General features: G+C 39.0%; 1 protein-coding gene across 2 annotated transcripts in view; it reads left to right on the top strand.

Moving 5' to 3' along the window:
• Positions 1-2,095: 2,095 nt before the first annotated feature.
• Positions 2,096-17,399, top strand: part of UBR1 (ubiquitin protein ligase E3 component n-recognin 1) — a 59,797-nt gene continuing 44,493 nt past the window's right edge. The window contains exons 1-4 of one of the 2 annotated variants that reach the window (XM_086891825.1): positions 2,096-2,306; positions 12,739-12,995; positions 15,084-15,162; positions 16,457-16,567. In XM_086891825.1, the coding sequence (XP_086747951.1) occupies positions 2,226-2,306; positions 12,739-12,995; positions 15,084-15,162; positions 16,457-16,567 (528 nt within the window). In that variant the 5' untranslated portion in view covers positions 2,096-2,225. The remainder of the gene's footprint in view (positions 2,307-12,738; positions 12,996-15,083; positions 15,163-16,456; positions 16,568-17,399) is intronic. The other variant, XM_086891826.1, reaches the window with a different exon arrangement.

The raw sequence follows: 17,399 nt of genomic DNA, 5'->3' as shown, positions 1-17,399 counted from the left end.
TCAGATCAGTTAGACTGAATTAATTTAAGACACATCTTTTTAGATGTTCTTCATGATTTAGCTGCTCTTTTGCAGGACTTCATGTATGTTTGCTTTGTTATTTTTTCATCTGCCTTTCATCATCTTGCTTGTCTACTCTTCCTCCCAAAAAACACCCTGAAGAAATGTTTCTAAATCAAAAACAATCAGCAATCCAGGTAATGTTCAGGAGTAATCTTGAAAACTGGTGTTTCCTCACTTTCTTCCTGAAGCTTTACCATTCTGTTTTATCTCTAGCTAGGCTGTCAAGCATTCTGTCTGTATTCATTGTCTGTATTAATTTGATCTGAATTCTTGTTTCGTTCTTCTTCTTTCCTCTATTACTGAAGTATCCATGGAGATCTTGGTGTTTTGTACCATTTCTGCCTGGGCAGTGGTGCCAGCCAGCTTTTTTAAGAGGTTTGCTGACACTTTCTTTGCTGTCTCTCAGTGCATGTGGGTTCCAATTTATTTAATTTATTTTTAAATAATAATTTTAAAAAATAAGTCTAACAGTCTTGTTCAATTAAAGCAGTTGATTTACATTAGCATAACTTCTAAAAGTCCCACAGTAAAGCAAATCCATGCTGAGAGCTAAAAGTGGCCAGGCAAGCCACTTGCCTTGCAGCACGGGGGCTGCAGGCAGCCCTCCTGCTGCTTTACTGGGTTTGTTGCGGTCCTGGAATTCTGCCTTGCTTCTCTTGCTCGACTACATTGGAAGCTGGATTATACAATTGCCAGTGTTGATGCCAAAACAGGTGGAGGACTCCAGTAATCACAGTCCAAACTTGGTTGTTGTGCAAACACTTTGGGTTAGCAGTCAGCTGTGCTACTGAAAAGGATTGGGTACAGATCAGCAATACAAACACAGTGAACGAGATGAAATTTTTAAGTGTCTCATGGCAAAATTCACTTTGTATTTTTTGCACCTCATACCTAAACCTGTCTGATTTTAAGTGACAGATTTCAATAATATAAACAAGTCCACAGGACTTCTTAATATGAAGATGACTGGTAGCTACGGCAGAGGAACTACATTCAGATATTCTGAAGCTGTAGGAGAAAAACTGTGAGGGTACCTGTGGCTTGGTACAGTACAAAAAAATAATTGAATATACCTGAAAAGATCACCTGTAAACTTTATCCCATCCATTCTGATAACTGAAAATGTGGAAAAACTGCTTGGAAACTTGAAACAGGAAGACTACAGTGGGAGAAGGTAGTCTTCCCAATATACGAGACATCAGGCATTTGACATGGATCCCAAAATCCAATGCTTTGCCTATTTCCTCAGCCTTAGGAAGGCACAAACACAGGAAATTGTGCAACTGGACTGCAACAATCTGGAAAACTTCCAGCAGTGCATAGGCCATGTCTGTCGCATATCCATCGAGATCCTAAATGCCCTAATCTGCTAAATCTGCTAAACACCCAGAACAGTTATGATATGCTGTTGGAAGGAGGTGTGGAGGAAATATGTTGATCCTGGAGACAGGCATTTGCCTAAAGCTACTGTTGCCTCCTACACCAAGTTAATAAAATTTTGCCTTTGCTTAGCCACACGGAAGTGGTGTGACTTTACACCTGTGTAGATGAAATTACTTATGCTATTATCTAGCTAGCAATAGTATGAGAGGACATAGTCAGTCCCCTGCAGCACCGGGACTTTTAGGTGGTGTGGGTTAGACATTAGGTTAGACATGAGAAAGAATTTCTTCACAGAACAGGTGATTAAACATTGGAATGGGCTGCCCAGGGAGGTGGAGTCACTGTCCCTGGAGATGCTTAAGGAAAGACTGGACGTGACACCCAGTGACATGGGCTGGATGATAAGGCGGTGTTCGGTCGTAGCTTGGACGCGATGATCTCAGAGGTCTTTTCCAGCCTGATTCTGTAATTCTGTGATCCCGTGACTCTAATGCAGGGCGCGAAGTGAGCACCCACACGGTACAATCTATGCGCCTGCAGATGAACTCCATCCGCCTAAGTAAGCATTCAGGATCAACACGAGCTTCGGTCCCGACAGACCCCGGGCCGGCCTTCGCTGCGGGCTCCCGCAGGCGGCGCTGCCGAGGCCCCTCGCGGCGGCGGCGGCTGCGCGCGGGGCGGGCCGGGGCGGGCCCTGGGCTGCGGGCGCAGCGCCCGGTGACGGCGGCCGCTCCTTCCGGGCCGTCACGGCGCCGCCGGCCGCGTCCCTCGCTCTCAAAATGGCGGACGGAGCCGACAGAGGTCCCGCGGCGGGAGCGGCGGGCGGCAAGGCCCCCGCGCAGGCCCCGGAGCGAGCTATGGTGAGGCTGCAGACCGGCGCCGCGCCGCGGTTCCCTTTGCCCGCCCTCGGGGGTAGCCCGTGCCCTGCCCGCGCTGCCGCCCCGCCGCTCGGCCGAGCGGGGCTGGCACTCCGCGGCTGCTGAGCGGCGCCGTGCAGGGCCGGGACGCGCCGCTGTGCGGCCGCCGCAGCCGGCGGGAGGCGGCGGCACCTGCCGGGGCGCGGCCGGGGCGTTGGAGCAGGAGCGGGCGGCTCGGTGCCCCCGTGCCGGCGGGGCTGCGCACCCGCTCCCGGCGGCCTGCGCTGGCTGCGGCTCCGGGGCTCGCCGCCTCGGCCCCGGGAGAGCAGAGCCAGCCCTGCCCTGGGCCCGGCGAGCCGCCGTCAGGGGCCCAGGGAAAGCGGTTAGTCTCAGTTCCCCGCAGCATCTCTCAGCCCCTGTCCCGTGTCTTCAGTTGACGCTTCATGACGGAATTAAATGAGATCAAACTTTGGAAAGCTTCGGAGGCTGTCCTTTAAACGTTGTAGTGTGTATGTGCGTCTTTTAACTATAATCCTTTACCTTTCTTAATTAAAGGTGACTCTACCGTGGAACAGAAAAGGCTGAGTAACAAACTATTGGTCTGCAAAGTGCATGGTGCAGCAAGTAGTCTTATTTAGAAAGAATGTAGATCGTTGTTCGTTGAGTAGAAATATTGTTTCGTTTTTCATTCTGAAAAACAATTGTCTGTGGATTTAATATTTTGTTACTGATCGCAATTTGGTGTTGACCCTGTCTGATGGTAGTGCATAAAACGCCTTCTGCGGTCTCCTCCACAACCTTGTGCAGTGATTATTATGTTTGAAACACTTAATCTAGAGGAGTACAAAACCCAAAGGCTGACAACGTAAGAAAGGAAGGCAGACGGATGGAACTTTACATTTTATGTTCTATTTTCTGTAACAAACAGTGCACATAGTATACTTCTGAAACTGTTGACTCTTGGTGTTTAAAAGTTGGGTGCTGGCAAGCCTGTAGAATAGCTACTTTTTATGTGACACTACACGCTGCTAATAAAAGAAGGATTATGTTTACTCATGGAACTTGTCTTCGATGTGGCAGCTCTAAGCCAATGACTATTTTTCCTTGTATCCTTCTTCTCAGAATTTCAAGTATCTGCAAATCATTAGAAATGGCGCTTTGGTCGCAGACTTCATTCTTAAGTGCCATGTATTTCTGTGATTGAAACAGGCCTATGTGTGGATTTTTATTTTTTTATTTTTTTTATTAGAAACAACTTGATTTTATACTAGGAAAAAGTGATTTGATTGCATAGTGTCAAAAATTGCAGCCCAAGACAGGTGATTTCTTAAGCTTGTGAGCTGTGCATAAAGTCAGTGGTACTAAGGATAATAGAGGCAATCAGTAGCAAAGAAATTGCAATCAACCTTTCATTGAATGGGGACATAAAAGGCTGAGTTAGCCCAGGCAATCCATAAAACTGGTAATAGTGGTATTGGGAAAAACTGAGAGTTGTTGAAGAGATCCTCAGCTGCACAAAGGTGATGCTGGTCCACTAAGCTGCCTTAATTTTTATGTCATTTCAGTCAGTTGAAAGTGTCTGGATCAGAATTATCATTATTCCGAGGAAGGTAGTTGGCCATCCAGACCATGTTGCCTGCCATCCATCCAAGCAAACTTCAGGGATTTTGACAGGGAGTAGAGGTTGAGGGTATGTTATAAAAAGGGAGAAGAGGAGCCTGGGGTATGTACTTAGGTTGTGTCTGACAGCATTTGTGGTGTTGATAGCAAACCTGGCTATAGTAATGCCAGAGACAGCTGTAATCTGGGAGCAGTACACCAAATTTACTGTTTTCCTAAAGATGATACTAAGTAGGTGGAACTAATAAATCCTGCCTGACTTCAAGTGCTTTCACTGTGCACAGCTGCTCTGAAGGTCACTGTGGTGCTAGAATTGGAAAGCTGTGTGGAGAAAATTAAGTTAAATAGGGTGAGCTTTGGCCTCACTGAACTTGTCAAATCTGTCTCAATATCAGAGCAGTCAGACACAATCTTGCTCCTCTGTTCATCTCTGGCTTTGGGTGCCATTGGCTGCAGTGCAGCACCACATCTGGCTGCAAACCTTCCCAGAGTGCTGGGTACATGGTGCAGGATTACCTGAATGATTCTGCAGGAGCCAGCCTGATTCTGGAATGGATTGTGCTGACTCAGGTAATAAACTCTTCTGCACCCAACCCAAGTCAGTGGTGTCTTCTCTGCATTTATCTCCAGCTCTTCGGGTTGGGTGACTGTGGTTGAATACACCTGGTGTTTCACTGCATTAGTTGGAGCCAGGTCCTGTCTGTGCTTCTGCTTCTCCACAGTGGCTGTATTGCTCCCTGATCTGCCCTGGAAAAGAGTGGTCTGAATTTAATGCTGATTAAGTACTAAACCCTCTCTACCAAACTTGAGTTTACTTTCTTTGCTTTTCCAACAGCATCCACAGTTTACTTGTCTGACTGATGGGCTGGATTTGGCTTGTCTAGTAGTTGGCTAGCAGGCATTGCTAGTGGCCTAACAAAAGCCTGCTTTACAGGCTAGGTCCAGCCCTTGGTTGGTTGTCCATTTGTATTCTAAACAAATTCCAGTTTGACTCCTGCCTGCTTTTGTGTCTGCTACCTGGAGCAGGGCTTTGATATTAAGCTATTTCAAGCATTTTAAATTTATACTGAATCTTCTAATTTTCATGTATGTGTACCTTCTCAGTAGCATTTGTGAAGAAAAAGAGAGAAAGGATTTTTACTACGGTTCTTTCTTTTGCCATCAGTCAGAACTCCCAACAAAAGCTGAGAGTAAGTGGTGCACAAGAAGATAAAAGCTTATATTATTAGGATATTTCCTTTAAAGACAGGAAAATTCCAAATTTCAGTTTAATAATGTAAAACATGATACAGGCACTTGTGCATTTTCAGGTATTTCACATCTTTTGTGTCATTCAGTGCTGTTACATAGTTGAGAAAATATATATGAGGAGTCCTGGTAGCATAGATATGTTGTAATCAAGTAGTAATATGGAGGAGATAGTCATATTCACGCACAGGTTATTTCTTGAAATTAGTGAAATCTGAGTCAGGCATCTTATTTGGAGTTGCAGTGTCTTCTAAACTAAATTGACCTGCTTAGATCAAATGACATGTCCATATAATTTTACTTTGTTAAGCTAAATTTGTTTAAAACTTTATTTTAGGTAAGCCATCATATCCTTTAGTGTAAATAAGCCCTGAAATGCACATGGTCAAAATGGTATTTAGAACAGTGCAGCATATTTGCAGAGCAGTGTTTACTGTACACTTGTGTCAATGTCCAAGAAATGGAGCTGTGAAAGTTGTAACAGGTAATGAGTATAGCCCCAGTTCCCTATGTATTTACTGAAGTGCTTTCACATTGTTATAGCATCAAGTAATGCTGTGGTTTTTTCTTCTCTGTCAGCTTTCATTTTTACTCATACTTCTCAGTAATTTCTGTGGCTTTTGTTAGTGCAGGGGTGAACTGATTGTAAAGATATCTGTTACCTCTGCGCAAGTCCACATAAAGTGCACAAGGTATTGTTGCCGTAGCTCCAGTATTGCAGTTGTGGGAGGTATGTGGCTCCAGAAGACAGTAGTGGATGTCCCTGATGGCGTGTAACTGTTTCAGCATCTCCTAGGCACTGAAACCTATTGTCACAGCAATAGAGAAGTTAGGTTGGGTTTGGTATGTAAGAGAAAGTATTTGAGGGATGCTGAGTGAGTGCTAAATATGGATAGAGTCACCTGAATTTTTCTGCACGTTCCTTCACTGCAGAATTAGACTGTATACAGTGGATCTTAAAATTGATAATTGGAAAATAAGGTAATTTTTGGAATTTGGAAAACTGGGTAATGTGTGAATACACAGGAAATTAAAAAAGTAGCAGTGGTGTTGTTTTCCACCCCCCTGCACCCTCCATCCTTCCATTAATTAATTATTTCTTCGTAAATATTCACTATAGTTGTGTGTTTTGAAATGCAGCCTGGTGCTTGCTAAGACATTTCATGGATGTCCTGTTCCTTCAGATGCAGGAGACCACAGCATGTATGTTAAGGATCGAAGGAAGAATCAAAGTATTTCCTTTGTTTCTCTAGAAACAAATTCTTAACAAATTTTTAACAATTCTTAAAATTGAATTTCAGATTCTCACGGAGTGTTATAAGTTACTCTGCAAAGATGATTTTGCTATTTTTATAGGGAGAACAGCTTTTTCCCCAAAATAAGTATTTTGCACATTGTTTTGGTTTACTATGTGATACTGAATTCCTGCTTCCTCTAGTGTTAGTTGTATGTTGCTATCTACCAAATGCAGGCTTCACCAGAAAATCTGGAACATGAAAAAGTGGTTAGATTTCATGCCTCAAAGACTTGAAAATTAGTTCTAGAATTCCTGACCATTTTGCCTGTTGAACCTTAGTAGTAGTATCGTGCTAATTTTGCAGCATATTTAGGCTGAAGTGTCCACTTGGTAGGGAGGGACAATAGAGGTACCTCCAGCATGGCAGAGAGAGCTGCAGGCCATGATTTGACCCCAGTTGTTGTCTTGGAACCAGGTTGCTTTCAGGTGTTTACTCCCAAGCTGCAGCTGTGCTCTTGTGGTTTTGGAGGTGCCTGTGATTTAAAAGTGGACCTGCAGCTTTCAAGAGGTTGAGCAGCTTGGGTCTGTGGGTTGTTTACCCTGAAGAAGACATTAGTATTAGCTGTCCAGCATCTGAAACAGTAGCAGATGGTGCTGGTGGTTACCTGTCCTTGTCTGGTGGTCAGGGATTTGCTCTGGTTCAGCTCAGCTGGTAGTTGTTGGCGACCGCTGGAATCGAGGTGGATTGTACTGTAGACAAAGCTTTAGTAGTTTGTGCTGGTTTTGAGTCTCATTCCCAGTGGGCAAACACCTGCATCATTAAAGCATCTTTTGACATGAATTAGCACCCTGCTTTGGCTCAGGGGCCAAAGTTAAATGACTGTAGAGATCAAAAAGTTCTTTTGTCTTCAGGTCAAAGTTGATGTTTTGTTAGGACAATGTTAGACAGTCTTGAATGTTGTTACTCCTGTTGTGCCAAGGGAAAAAAAAAACATTTGAAACCTAACTTGCTTCTTTTAGTGTAATTACTGATAACCAGAGGAGACCAGATACTAAAGTTTGGTAATATGGTTTGGTTTTTTTAGCCATATTATATAAAGGAGCTGACTGATGCATCAGAAAATGGATATTTTGTATTTGAGTTCTAAACAGTCATTTTTACAGCTTAGATTCTCTACTAAAACATTGGTTGTTCTTTGTTTGAGAATGTGAAGCAGCATAATTCCTGTTATGAATGTGACAAAATGAATAGAGTAAGTTTCCATTTTAACTCCCTGAACTGTGCCCTTCCAGAGATGGAATTTATGATCCTAAAAACAAACAAACAAAAAAAATTGTTTGATTTAAGGAAGGGAAGAAGAAATATGTTAATTAATTTCTAATGTTTCTTTTTGAAGACTCTTCTTTGTGGAATATATATCTTTGAGGCTGAAATAGATTGCCTTGTCTTCATGTTGTTTTTATTAAAAGTAGTGCCTAGGTGTTCTGTACTTTAATTGGATCTTATTTTCAGTGCATTAGAAAACTGGTAATTTTAAACCAAAATAATAAGAATGAAAAATGGGACCAAAAATTTGAAAGCAGAACTCTTATATGAAAATGTTAGTTCAAGAATCTTTTGAACTTTCTTTTCCAAAGAAATTTTAATTTTTCTGCCTACTTATCAAAGAACTTGTGCATATTTAGCCTTTTAAAATATGTTTCCTCAATTAGTTAGACAATATCAGAATAAAGGTTTTCTGAGATGTTGTCCTGCTAATCTCTGTTTAACTTGTAACAAGTGTTCTGTGCATTAAAGCTGCCTTTTGCATTTGGTATTTATGTTGAATGGCACCTGCTTGAAATCAGCATGTCCTCAGCATTTTAAATATTTACTTTTAAAATCCTGCTTTTTCTAGCTTCCTTGACAGGCAGCTGGTATTGTCATCTTGTGCCTGACAGATTTTTGCTATGCATAACAAAGTATTTTATTATTCCTTTTATCTGGAATGCTGGAACAGGTACAGGTTTTAGTTCATGATACTGGTCGTTTCTGTTCCTTCATAATTTGTTGTTTAATGTTCATAAATATTCATATTCCTTTTCACTGATTAATGTCTAGATCTAAAAATAGTCTTGAAATTTAGGCAATCACTTTTGCGCTAAAAAGATCAGGTTGTCAATCAGTGCAGTTAAAGTACAGCTGCTTCTTATAATACTGCCTCATGCAAGCTGTTAGTTTGAAAAGACTTCAGAATTCCAAGAGAACTGTGCTTAGAAGGTAGATCAAAGATTGTCATGGAAGCAACAGCTACTGAATTAATGTACATAATAAACCTCTTCAATGATAAATTAATTCTGTCATAGTGGTGAGAAATCTCATTTGATGCCTGGTCTTCAGGTGAAAAGGGAATTGAGAGTGTTGTTAACTTTTCCCCCCTTTTTTTCTTATACGCTTCCTTCTCTCTCATTCCTGTTATTATTTGTAGTATTCATAAATGGAATGTGTTCGTGAAAGACAAAATTGGACATGGATATATTTGCTGTATCAATGACAGATATTTTGCGTATTTATAGCAGTGTTTGTAAGTTTGTAGGCAAATATAAATTCTCAACCTCTGACTTTTTGGCATGATGCTTATTTCAAGGGTTGGAAAAAGCTACAAGCTGTCCTTTTACATGTAGGATAGATCTGCATGTTTGGTTGAAACTGATGTTTGGGGAAATCTCTCTATGGTTATACATGGGAAGAAATATTAGTCTGATCCCACAGAGGAGGGTATGTTTCCCATGCAAGACAAGAAGTTGTTTCCTAATGGTTTGCTCTCAAGTGGTACTGTGAAGCAGTGCATATGTCACAGTATTCTTCTGAAAAGTCAGTAAAGATGACAAATTACTGCTTTTGTTATACAGCACAAATCAAATGTGGTGGACAAAATGGTTTCTGTGTCTGCTCTTCTGACAAAACTGCTAACACTTGAGAAAACAGCTTTGCAACTCCTCCTGCCTCACTTTTTCTTCCTCTTTCATGCAGTTGGAGAATTATCCTAAAATAATTTAAAATTTTAAAAAGGTGAAGGTGACAGGAATGTGTGATTGAAGTTGGAAAAGAGGTGGGTGTGGAGAAGGTTAGGGATATAAAGTATAAAAACAGACAGTGTGTATCTTTGGCATTGCACTCTTCACTAGTGTCAGGTTCTTGAGTGCCACCTTTGCCTGCTGTTTCCAATACCTGTGAATGCCCCCCAACATGGTGTGGATGTTACTCTCCCTCTGCAGGAAAGGTTGTGGTGTCCTGCTGCCATGAGAACTCCCTTAGCTCATTGTGGTCACTGTTTGTGCTGGTTTTATTTCAGGGCCATGTGTAGGTCCACATGGGACATGTGGTGACATGGCTGTTTCTTTGGTAAACTTTTAATTAAAATGAGAAAATGACCAAGAAATGTATTGAAAAAGCTCTACTAAGGTCACTAATACAAATATTTAAAAGCTGAGCAATTTCAGAATTCAGATCTTAGATGAAGTTCTAATTTGCTCCAAATGTGAAGGTAGTTCTTTTTCCTAAAATCAGTAATTTTGAGTTTGCCGTCCAAAAATATTTTCCAGTGGGATAGTCTCAAAGTAGAGTGTATTCAGTCAGCTTTCTCTGGGCTTTCTTCTGTTAGCGTGTGGGTCCCTGTGAGTAGGGTGTAAGTGCCTGGGGGGTTGTGGAGAGCTGACTGATAGTATTATTTTGATTATTTGATAATGTTTCTTCCTTAATTCTGTTATTTCATGGTTTCTGCCTCTTTCAGTACTGTATTTCAAGTTTACTCTTCAATGGAATCAAATCTGGAAAATAACTTTTCTCTAGAGTTTACTGGTAGCAGAAATTAGAGGATTTACAGAGATTGACAAAGAAATAAGATTTTTCCTTACAAAGCATTTGAATCACACAATGATTGAGGCACCTCTGCAGGTCATTCTGTTCAAACTCTTTGCTCCAGCAGGGTCACCTAGAACAGGTTTCCTGGGACTATGCCCAGCTGGCTTTTGAATATGTTAAAGAATGGCATTCCCACAGCCTCTCAGGGCTGCCTGTGCCAAGGCTGGGCAGAAAGCTGCAGTGTGAGCCCCATCTTGGCTTGCAACTATCTTGCAATTTGGCTTTTCTAGACTTCCAGCTCATCCTGTCAATAAAAACAAAAACCCTATAAATTTATCAATTCGTATGTTTTTTTTATATCTGTAGCAATTGAGCACTTGATAGGTATGAGCTCAGGTAAGGGAGCAGAGGGAAAGTGGGACTTCTCAAACAAAGGGACAAAGTTAGCATTGAAGAGTCAAGTTTAATCTAGGGGGTGTTTATTTGGTAGATTTTGTTTTGTTGATAGTTTTGTATGTAATTTTATACTTTTGAACATAGTATAGTAAAAAGATTTTGATGAAAGGAATAAATTCTCATAGGAGGCACAGAGAATATGGGATAGGTCTGAGGTTTAGCCTGGTACAGCTTTTAGAAATAAGAAAAATAATGTTCTTGTTTCCCTTGTGAATGTAATGAGTATTTCCTGGGTAATGTACAGGCTGACTGTATATTTTAGTGTGCTTACCAGAAGGCAGGCAGCCTGCTTGAGAAAGTTCCCTTGCTTCCCTTCTTCCCTCTCCTTTCCTACTTCCTGTCCTCTCTTCTCCGATCAACATTTAAATAGAATTAAAAGCTTTGCACAAGAATGCTTGAAATGCTTGTGAGTTTGACTGTGTGAGAACCTATTTTGCACTTCTGGCAGATTTTCAGGGAAGCTTAGCCCTGTGTTTCTTGAAGCTATGACGTGCTCTGGAGCAACAACACAGAAGCTAAACTTGCACCATCTCTTGGGAACATGGTCTATTAAGATAGAAGGGTACAGACTGGGATTCTTTCATGCTCTGCAAACAGAATGTACCACGGGGTCACATCCCACCCTCCTGCATTTAAAAAATACAGTAACCAAATTGGGAGGGGAATTTGATGAAGCCATAATGCAGTATAGGTAAGATAAAACAAAAACAAGTTACAGGAGGAAACATGTTTAAGCACAAACACTAAGTTACAAAGTTTAAGAATAATAATAAGTATAATTCACTTCCACTCATCTTAAATCAGACACATAAAAAAATAAACACATGATCAAGTAGTTCAATTTTCAGCTACCTCTTACAATTGAATATCTTTCTCAGAGCCATCAGCTGTGTGTGATTTTTGGCGTTAATATGCAAGTAATCTGATAACTAAAAATTAAATCCAAATTTATTTTTTACAGTTTAGTGTCTTTATGCCCTTTATCACTTCTATTTAATAAAAGTGTTGCTAGGTAGTTGAAAAATTTGATTAATTAAAATAAAAAAGGCAGGTTTTTCACCCAAAGGATGGTTGGGCACTGGAACAGGCTTCCTAGAGAAGTGGCTGTGGCTCAAATCTTGCCAGAGTTCAAGAAGCGTTTGGACAATGCTCTTAGGCACATGGTGTAGTTCTTGGGGCTGTCCTGTTTTGGACTTAATGATCCTTGTGAGTCCCTTCCAGCATAGGATATTCTATGATAGTTGGATGTTAACCAAGGTTGTGTTTGTAAGGATGTTGTGTTTAGGACTCTTATCTGATTTGTAAAGGAGAAAACCAAAAGTTATTTCTAAGTCATGGGAATAATATGAAAGAATGAATATTCTGAGTTGAAAGCCAGAAACAGGACAATTGGAGAGAACTGTTTGGAGAAGTAAAGAAGCTGGAAGTAAAGTTATGGACTAAGAACCTCAAGTCAAAACACAAATACTTTCATTGGCTTACAAAAATGAAATTGCATTTTAGTCTGGTTTCCCAATGACAATGAGCTTGTCTGATCATTTGGGCTTCTTTCTTCCTCAGTAGCTACTGACCTCTGATGACCAGTTTAACAAGGCTTTCAGAAGACCATTGAGTTGGTACATGTTTTGTGACTATCAGCGGGCAAAGGAGTGAATCCCAAGCTTTTCCCAGCTGTGGCCATTGTTTCCATTTGTCAGCAGCTGAACAGACATCAAGCTTTGTGTATTGGTGGGCCTGTTGGGAAGAGTGTTGTTGAAAGTTACTTAGTGCATGATTTTCTCTACAGTAACATAGCACTTGCCAGCTCTTGCCTTAGAGTGTTTTAGTAGAAGGCTTCAAAGGAACAGAGGTTACTCTGGTAGAAAATAGCACAGAAATAATTGGAAATCCATGGTTTCTTGCATTTTATTGCTCAAAGAACTGACTTCTGATGTAGGAAAGATTTCTGAATTTACAGTAAAAGTGTGTAATCCTATTTTCTTGATATGTACTTACTTGTTTGTTTATCCATGGGGTACTTTTTGTTGCAGTGGTGTGATGAAAGATTCGACTTCCAAGCTACATTTTTACAGTGCTTGGCAAAACATGTGCCAAATATTTACTCAGCTGAAATGGACCCCTTGGTGGAAAAACAAGAAGAAATGGTCCAGGCAGCAATATTATACCCCCTGGAATGTTATTTGTTTGGGGAGGACCCAGATATATTCCTGGAGAAACTACAACAGAGTGGAACCTCCCAGCTCTGTGGAAAGGTGTTCAAAGGAGGGGAGACAACATACTCTTGCAGGTAAGAATGAAGGTGTGTTGTCATCAGTGTTCCCTTCTGAGATAATGCAGCAAAGTGCCTTAATAAAATCAGTTGTGCTGCTAACTAGTCATTGCTTGTGTCATAGTACTTCCTTGCTTAACTCATGCTGGCATTTGTTTACCATTTCAAACCACTTTAGAGTGAGGAAAATTGCATATGAAAAGAAGGCTCTGTTGGAGAAATGGGGAAAGAAATGGAAAGGTTACTAAAAGTACTGAAAGCTGTTGGTTAAAAGTGTTGGATGATAGGGTACAAATATGGAGTCTGCACCTGAATTGAGGGATACAGTACTCACCCTTTCAAAGTGTGAAACAGAATCCAGCATTTCTGAGCATCATCAGTCCTTTGCTTTGGCCAATGGTAATTTTCACCTTTTTTTCTCATCCTGAAATATATTAAAGGTGGCAGCTCAATGATTTGATAGAATTAATTTTATTAATTCCTATTAATACAAATACATTGAGTATCATTAATAAATAATATTAATATTAAAAAGCCAGCAGTTTTTGTGGTGAATGTAAAGATTGCAACAATTCTGGCAATGGATGAGCATTATTATTATTAATTATTAAATTAATTATTAAAATACTATTGCCATAGTTCATTCTAATTTTTGATTTATTTTGAAAGCCTAGAAAATCTAATTAGAAATACCAAAAGAATATTATTAAGGATGAAAAGCACTATCAGTAAAAAAATCCATCCCTTAGAATTTAGGAAGTGTCAGACACAAAGTTCTCTGTAAACTTTGTTTATGAATTGCACTGTGAAGTTTTAATCAATCACATGCTCTTCAGCCTTTTCTAGAAATTGGCTAGTGTTGTATATGAAAGGAGAATGGTCTTTCAAGAAATCCTGTTGTGGGTACTAGAAATTGTATAGTGGATGGGACAGTTGTATGAAGGAAAAAGCTGGACAAGGCAGTTTAGTGCTGCTAGAACAGCTCTTCCTAGCTCTCCAGAGCTTGTGTATGGTAGCAAGCAAAAGGACAAAGTTAAATTTCTCACAGTTGGTCTCTTTCTTATTTTTTTGAGTTCCAGTCTTGCAAAAATGTGGTACTATTTATACAAGGTACTATGTGTACTACTGCAACTGAAGCTAGGTATCTGTTTCCTTTAGGCTTTTAAAATGCTAAGAATAAAAGATACTCTGCAGTTCTAAAATCTGAATGTCTTGAGTTGGGTAATCAAATCTAGCAGGCACTTCTGCCTTCTTTTTTCTTTGATTCATCTTTCAGTAGATTTATGGTAATAAATGAATTACTGAAGTATTAAATTATTGCAATGATTATTATAGTCGGAAGGTTTGGAAGGAAGTTATTTCTATAATCAGAATTACCATGAGATTTTAGTTGTAAAAGAGGCTTGAACTAAATATTGAACAATGGTATAAAGTAAAAAATTTGATATGTTGTCATTTAGCGCCTGTCATCCACATTTTGCCTAGAATAAAACAGCATTTAAAGAAAAAAGTGACCATGTTTTAAGAAACAGACAGTATATAAAAATATGAATGTGAAACATAGGATGAAATGGAATTTTATTGCCCATGAGTGTAATTCCATATTTTCTGGTATTTAAGAGCATGAGTGATACTGTACAAGCTACATTTCAAAGTACATATTCCTTGACTCATTTATTTTCGGATTTTAACTTCTAACTGTTTTAAAAGTCAGAAACATAACCTAGTCGAAGTGTAGCAAAAGTTTAATCAGTAAACTGACTGATGTTGGAAACAATAATAATAAAGGTTAATTCAGTGTCCTCACTGGTTTTCCTAGCTGCTTATTCTCAGCAAAACCAGAAAAAGTTTTGCTAAGCAAGTTTTGGAAGTAGAAATTGAGCATGTTTTTGATAGAATTTGATATAACATATTTGAGTACATGGTTCAAACATCACAAGACTGGCTACTCCATGTCACAGAAAGGCAATGAAAGTCAATGTTTTTATAATTTGAATCTGTTGTTAATCTCAATTCTTCTTTTTTTTCAGAGCAACATATTCTTTTGTGCATGAAAATGTCAGGTGTTTGTTTTACAAAGTTTTCCACTTACCATTTTTATTGCAGAGACTGTGCAGTTGATCCAACTTGTGTGCTCTGTATTGACTGCTTCCAGAATAGCATTCACAAGAACCACAGGTACAAGGTAGGAAAATCTTATTTTAAGAAATGGTATTTGTAGCTTTAGAGAAGTTCTTTTGAGGCTATAATAAACCGCATATATAGTGATTTTTATTATAAGAAAAATAAATTCTGGTATTTATGAATTACTTAATCTCTCTCTCTTGTGTTTCTAGCTAGGTAAAGCAACTTGCTAATTGAAGAAACATAAGAGAAAGGAGTGTTTATTAATGCATACAATGTTATTCTCTGGCGATTTCATGGAAGTGTAAATCAGAGCAGTGAGCTGTGACTGAAAATGACAGTTGTGTCCTAAATCCCAGTCAATTCTGTTGGGATTTAAGTAAGGTGAAAACCCAGAAAAAACAGACAGTAATGATAACAGAGCACTTTGCAACCACAGCTGGGCTGAGAAGCTGCTGTCATTTCCCTGTTTTTCAGTAAATTCTTCGGGCAGAACATCAGTTATGGAAATAGATGGGAGCAGATTTGTAGCATTTTCATCTAAAGAATACAGGATGTGCTCTTTATAGAGTCATGGAATAATTTATGTTGGAAGGGACCTAAGGAGGTCACCTAGTCCAGCCTCCGGCTCGAAGCACATCTAATTAGATCAGGTTATTTTAAAATATTTCAGGTAAATAACAGATTTTTGAATGTCTTTTTATTGGGTCAGAGTTTTTTTAGAATTACTTCAAGATTGGGGATTTGGAGGAAGCTAAGGAGAATTGGTTTTGCTTGAGATTTGTCTGAACTTTTCGCTAAAATGGAGGGTCAGAATTTGTATTCTTCTGAAAGTGCAATGCAAAATTAGTTATAAAAATATATTTAGATGCTAATCATGCAATCTTTTCTTTTGTTAGAAGTAGAGATACTACTAAATGTCTGTTTAATATGCACATTTTTAAAAAATATTATTTTCTAACTCGATGAAGCAATTTTAAAAAAGGCATTAAACAGCTTTGCTATAATTTTATGAATAAAACCAGAAATATTTTGCCATTTATGAAGCACTCATCGGTCATAGACTTTCTCATTTACTTTCAAGTTAAATTTATTTAGGGCTTGCATACCTTTCTGACTCTATTTCCTTCTCTATTTTCTGCTCAAAAAGTTTTATCTTTTACCCCCCTTCTCCTCTGGTAAGTTTTCTTTTAGAAAAAAAAAAAAAATATTATGGCAAATCCATTGGTTATACAGTGACTCTTCTATTTTTAAGTAAGTGTTTGTACTTGTGTTTGATTTAAATAATGCACATTTGCTATTTTCCTCTTGCTTTTATGGGCATATTTCATGACTGAAATACATGGTTTTTCCAGATGCATAGCTCCACTGGAGGTGGATTTTGTGACTGTGGGGATACAGAGGCATGGAAGGCTGGACCGCTGTGTACTAAACATGAGCCTGGAGCATCAAGTTCTCCAAAAGAAGTAAGAATATTGCTTGAAGTGAAATTAATAAATATTGTAAATGTTACCTTCTTATTTTAAAAAGTGCTTATTCCTGTATATGAATGTATATGTGTTGTATAACTCATGATGTAACAGGCTAAGTGAAGTTGAACCAGGATTTTGTTGGTCAAGGTGTTTGGGATCAAACATATATATTAGACATCCTTTGTTGTTTTTTTTCTTTTCCTTTTTGTTCAGAGACAGTTTCATCTACCTGTCTTGTGCACTTGAGTCTTTCACTTGGAATTAAAATTGCAGTCACTTGTTCTTTTCTTTGTGAAAAGAATTATTACTCAGTTCTTATTTACAAATATTTGGTTTCCTAGTGGTTAGCAAATGTTTAGAAGTTTGATTTTAATATTTTCTCTTTTCTATGTTACTGCATTACTGAGCAATTAAATTTGTCAGTTACTTCTGGTGTGTGATTTGTCGCTATGACTAAAAAAAAATTTATGTCCCTTGAAACTAACTTCTTATGCTAGGATGTCTCATGATTATTGTACCTTGTAGAGGAGAATATTAACAAGAAATAGGCCATGTTGCAAGGAATTCTTATAGAGAATATGGGCAAATCAGTTGCTTTAGGTAAAATTTGGCTTTTTTTCAGAATCCTTCATTCTGAGATAATCAGGATGAAAAACCTTAACATTTTTCATTGCAAGCAGACCCCTAATCCCTGATGTAGTAAACATACTGTTATTTATGATCTGGCAAAAAATTTTAATGGAAAGGGAATAAAAAGCACTGGTCTTACAGAAAAATGAGAAAAGGTTTTCCTTTGCTTTTTCATCCTTCATTTTGAAGAAAGTTA

The sequence above is a fragment of the Cyanistes caeruleus genome, chromosome 6, assembly GCF_971803275.1.
Source record: "Cyanistes caeruleus chromosome 6, bCyaCae1.hap1.1, whole genome shotgun sequence".
Taxonomy (NCBI): domain Eukaryota; kingdom Metazoa; phylum Chordata; class Aves; order Passeriformes; family Paridae; genus Cyanistes; species Cyanistes caeruleus.
Note: the sequence above shows the minus strand (reverse complement) of the source record. Positions and strands in the feature narration are given on the sequence as shown.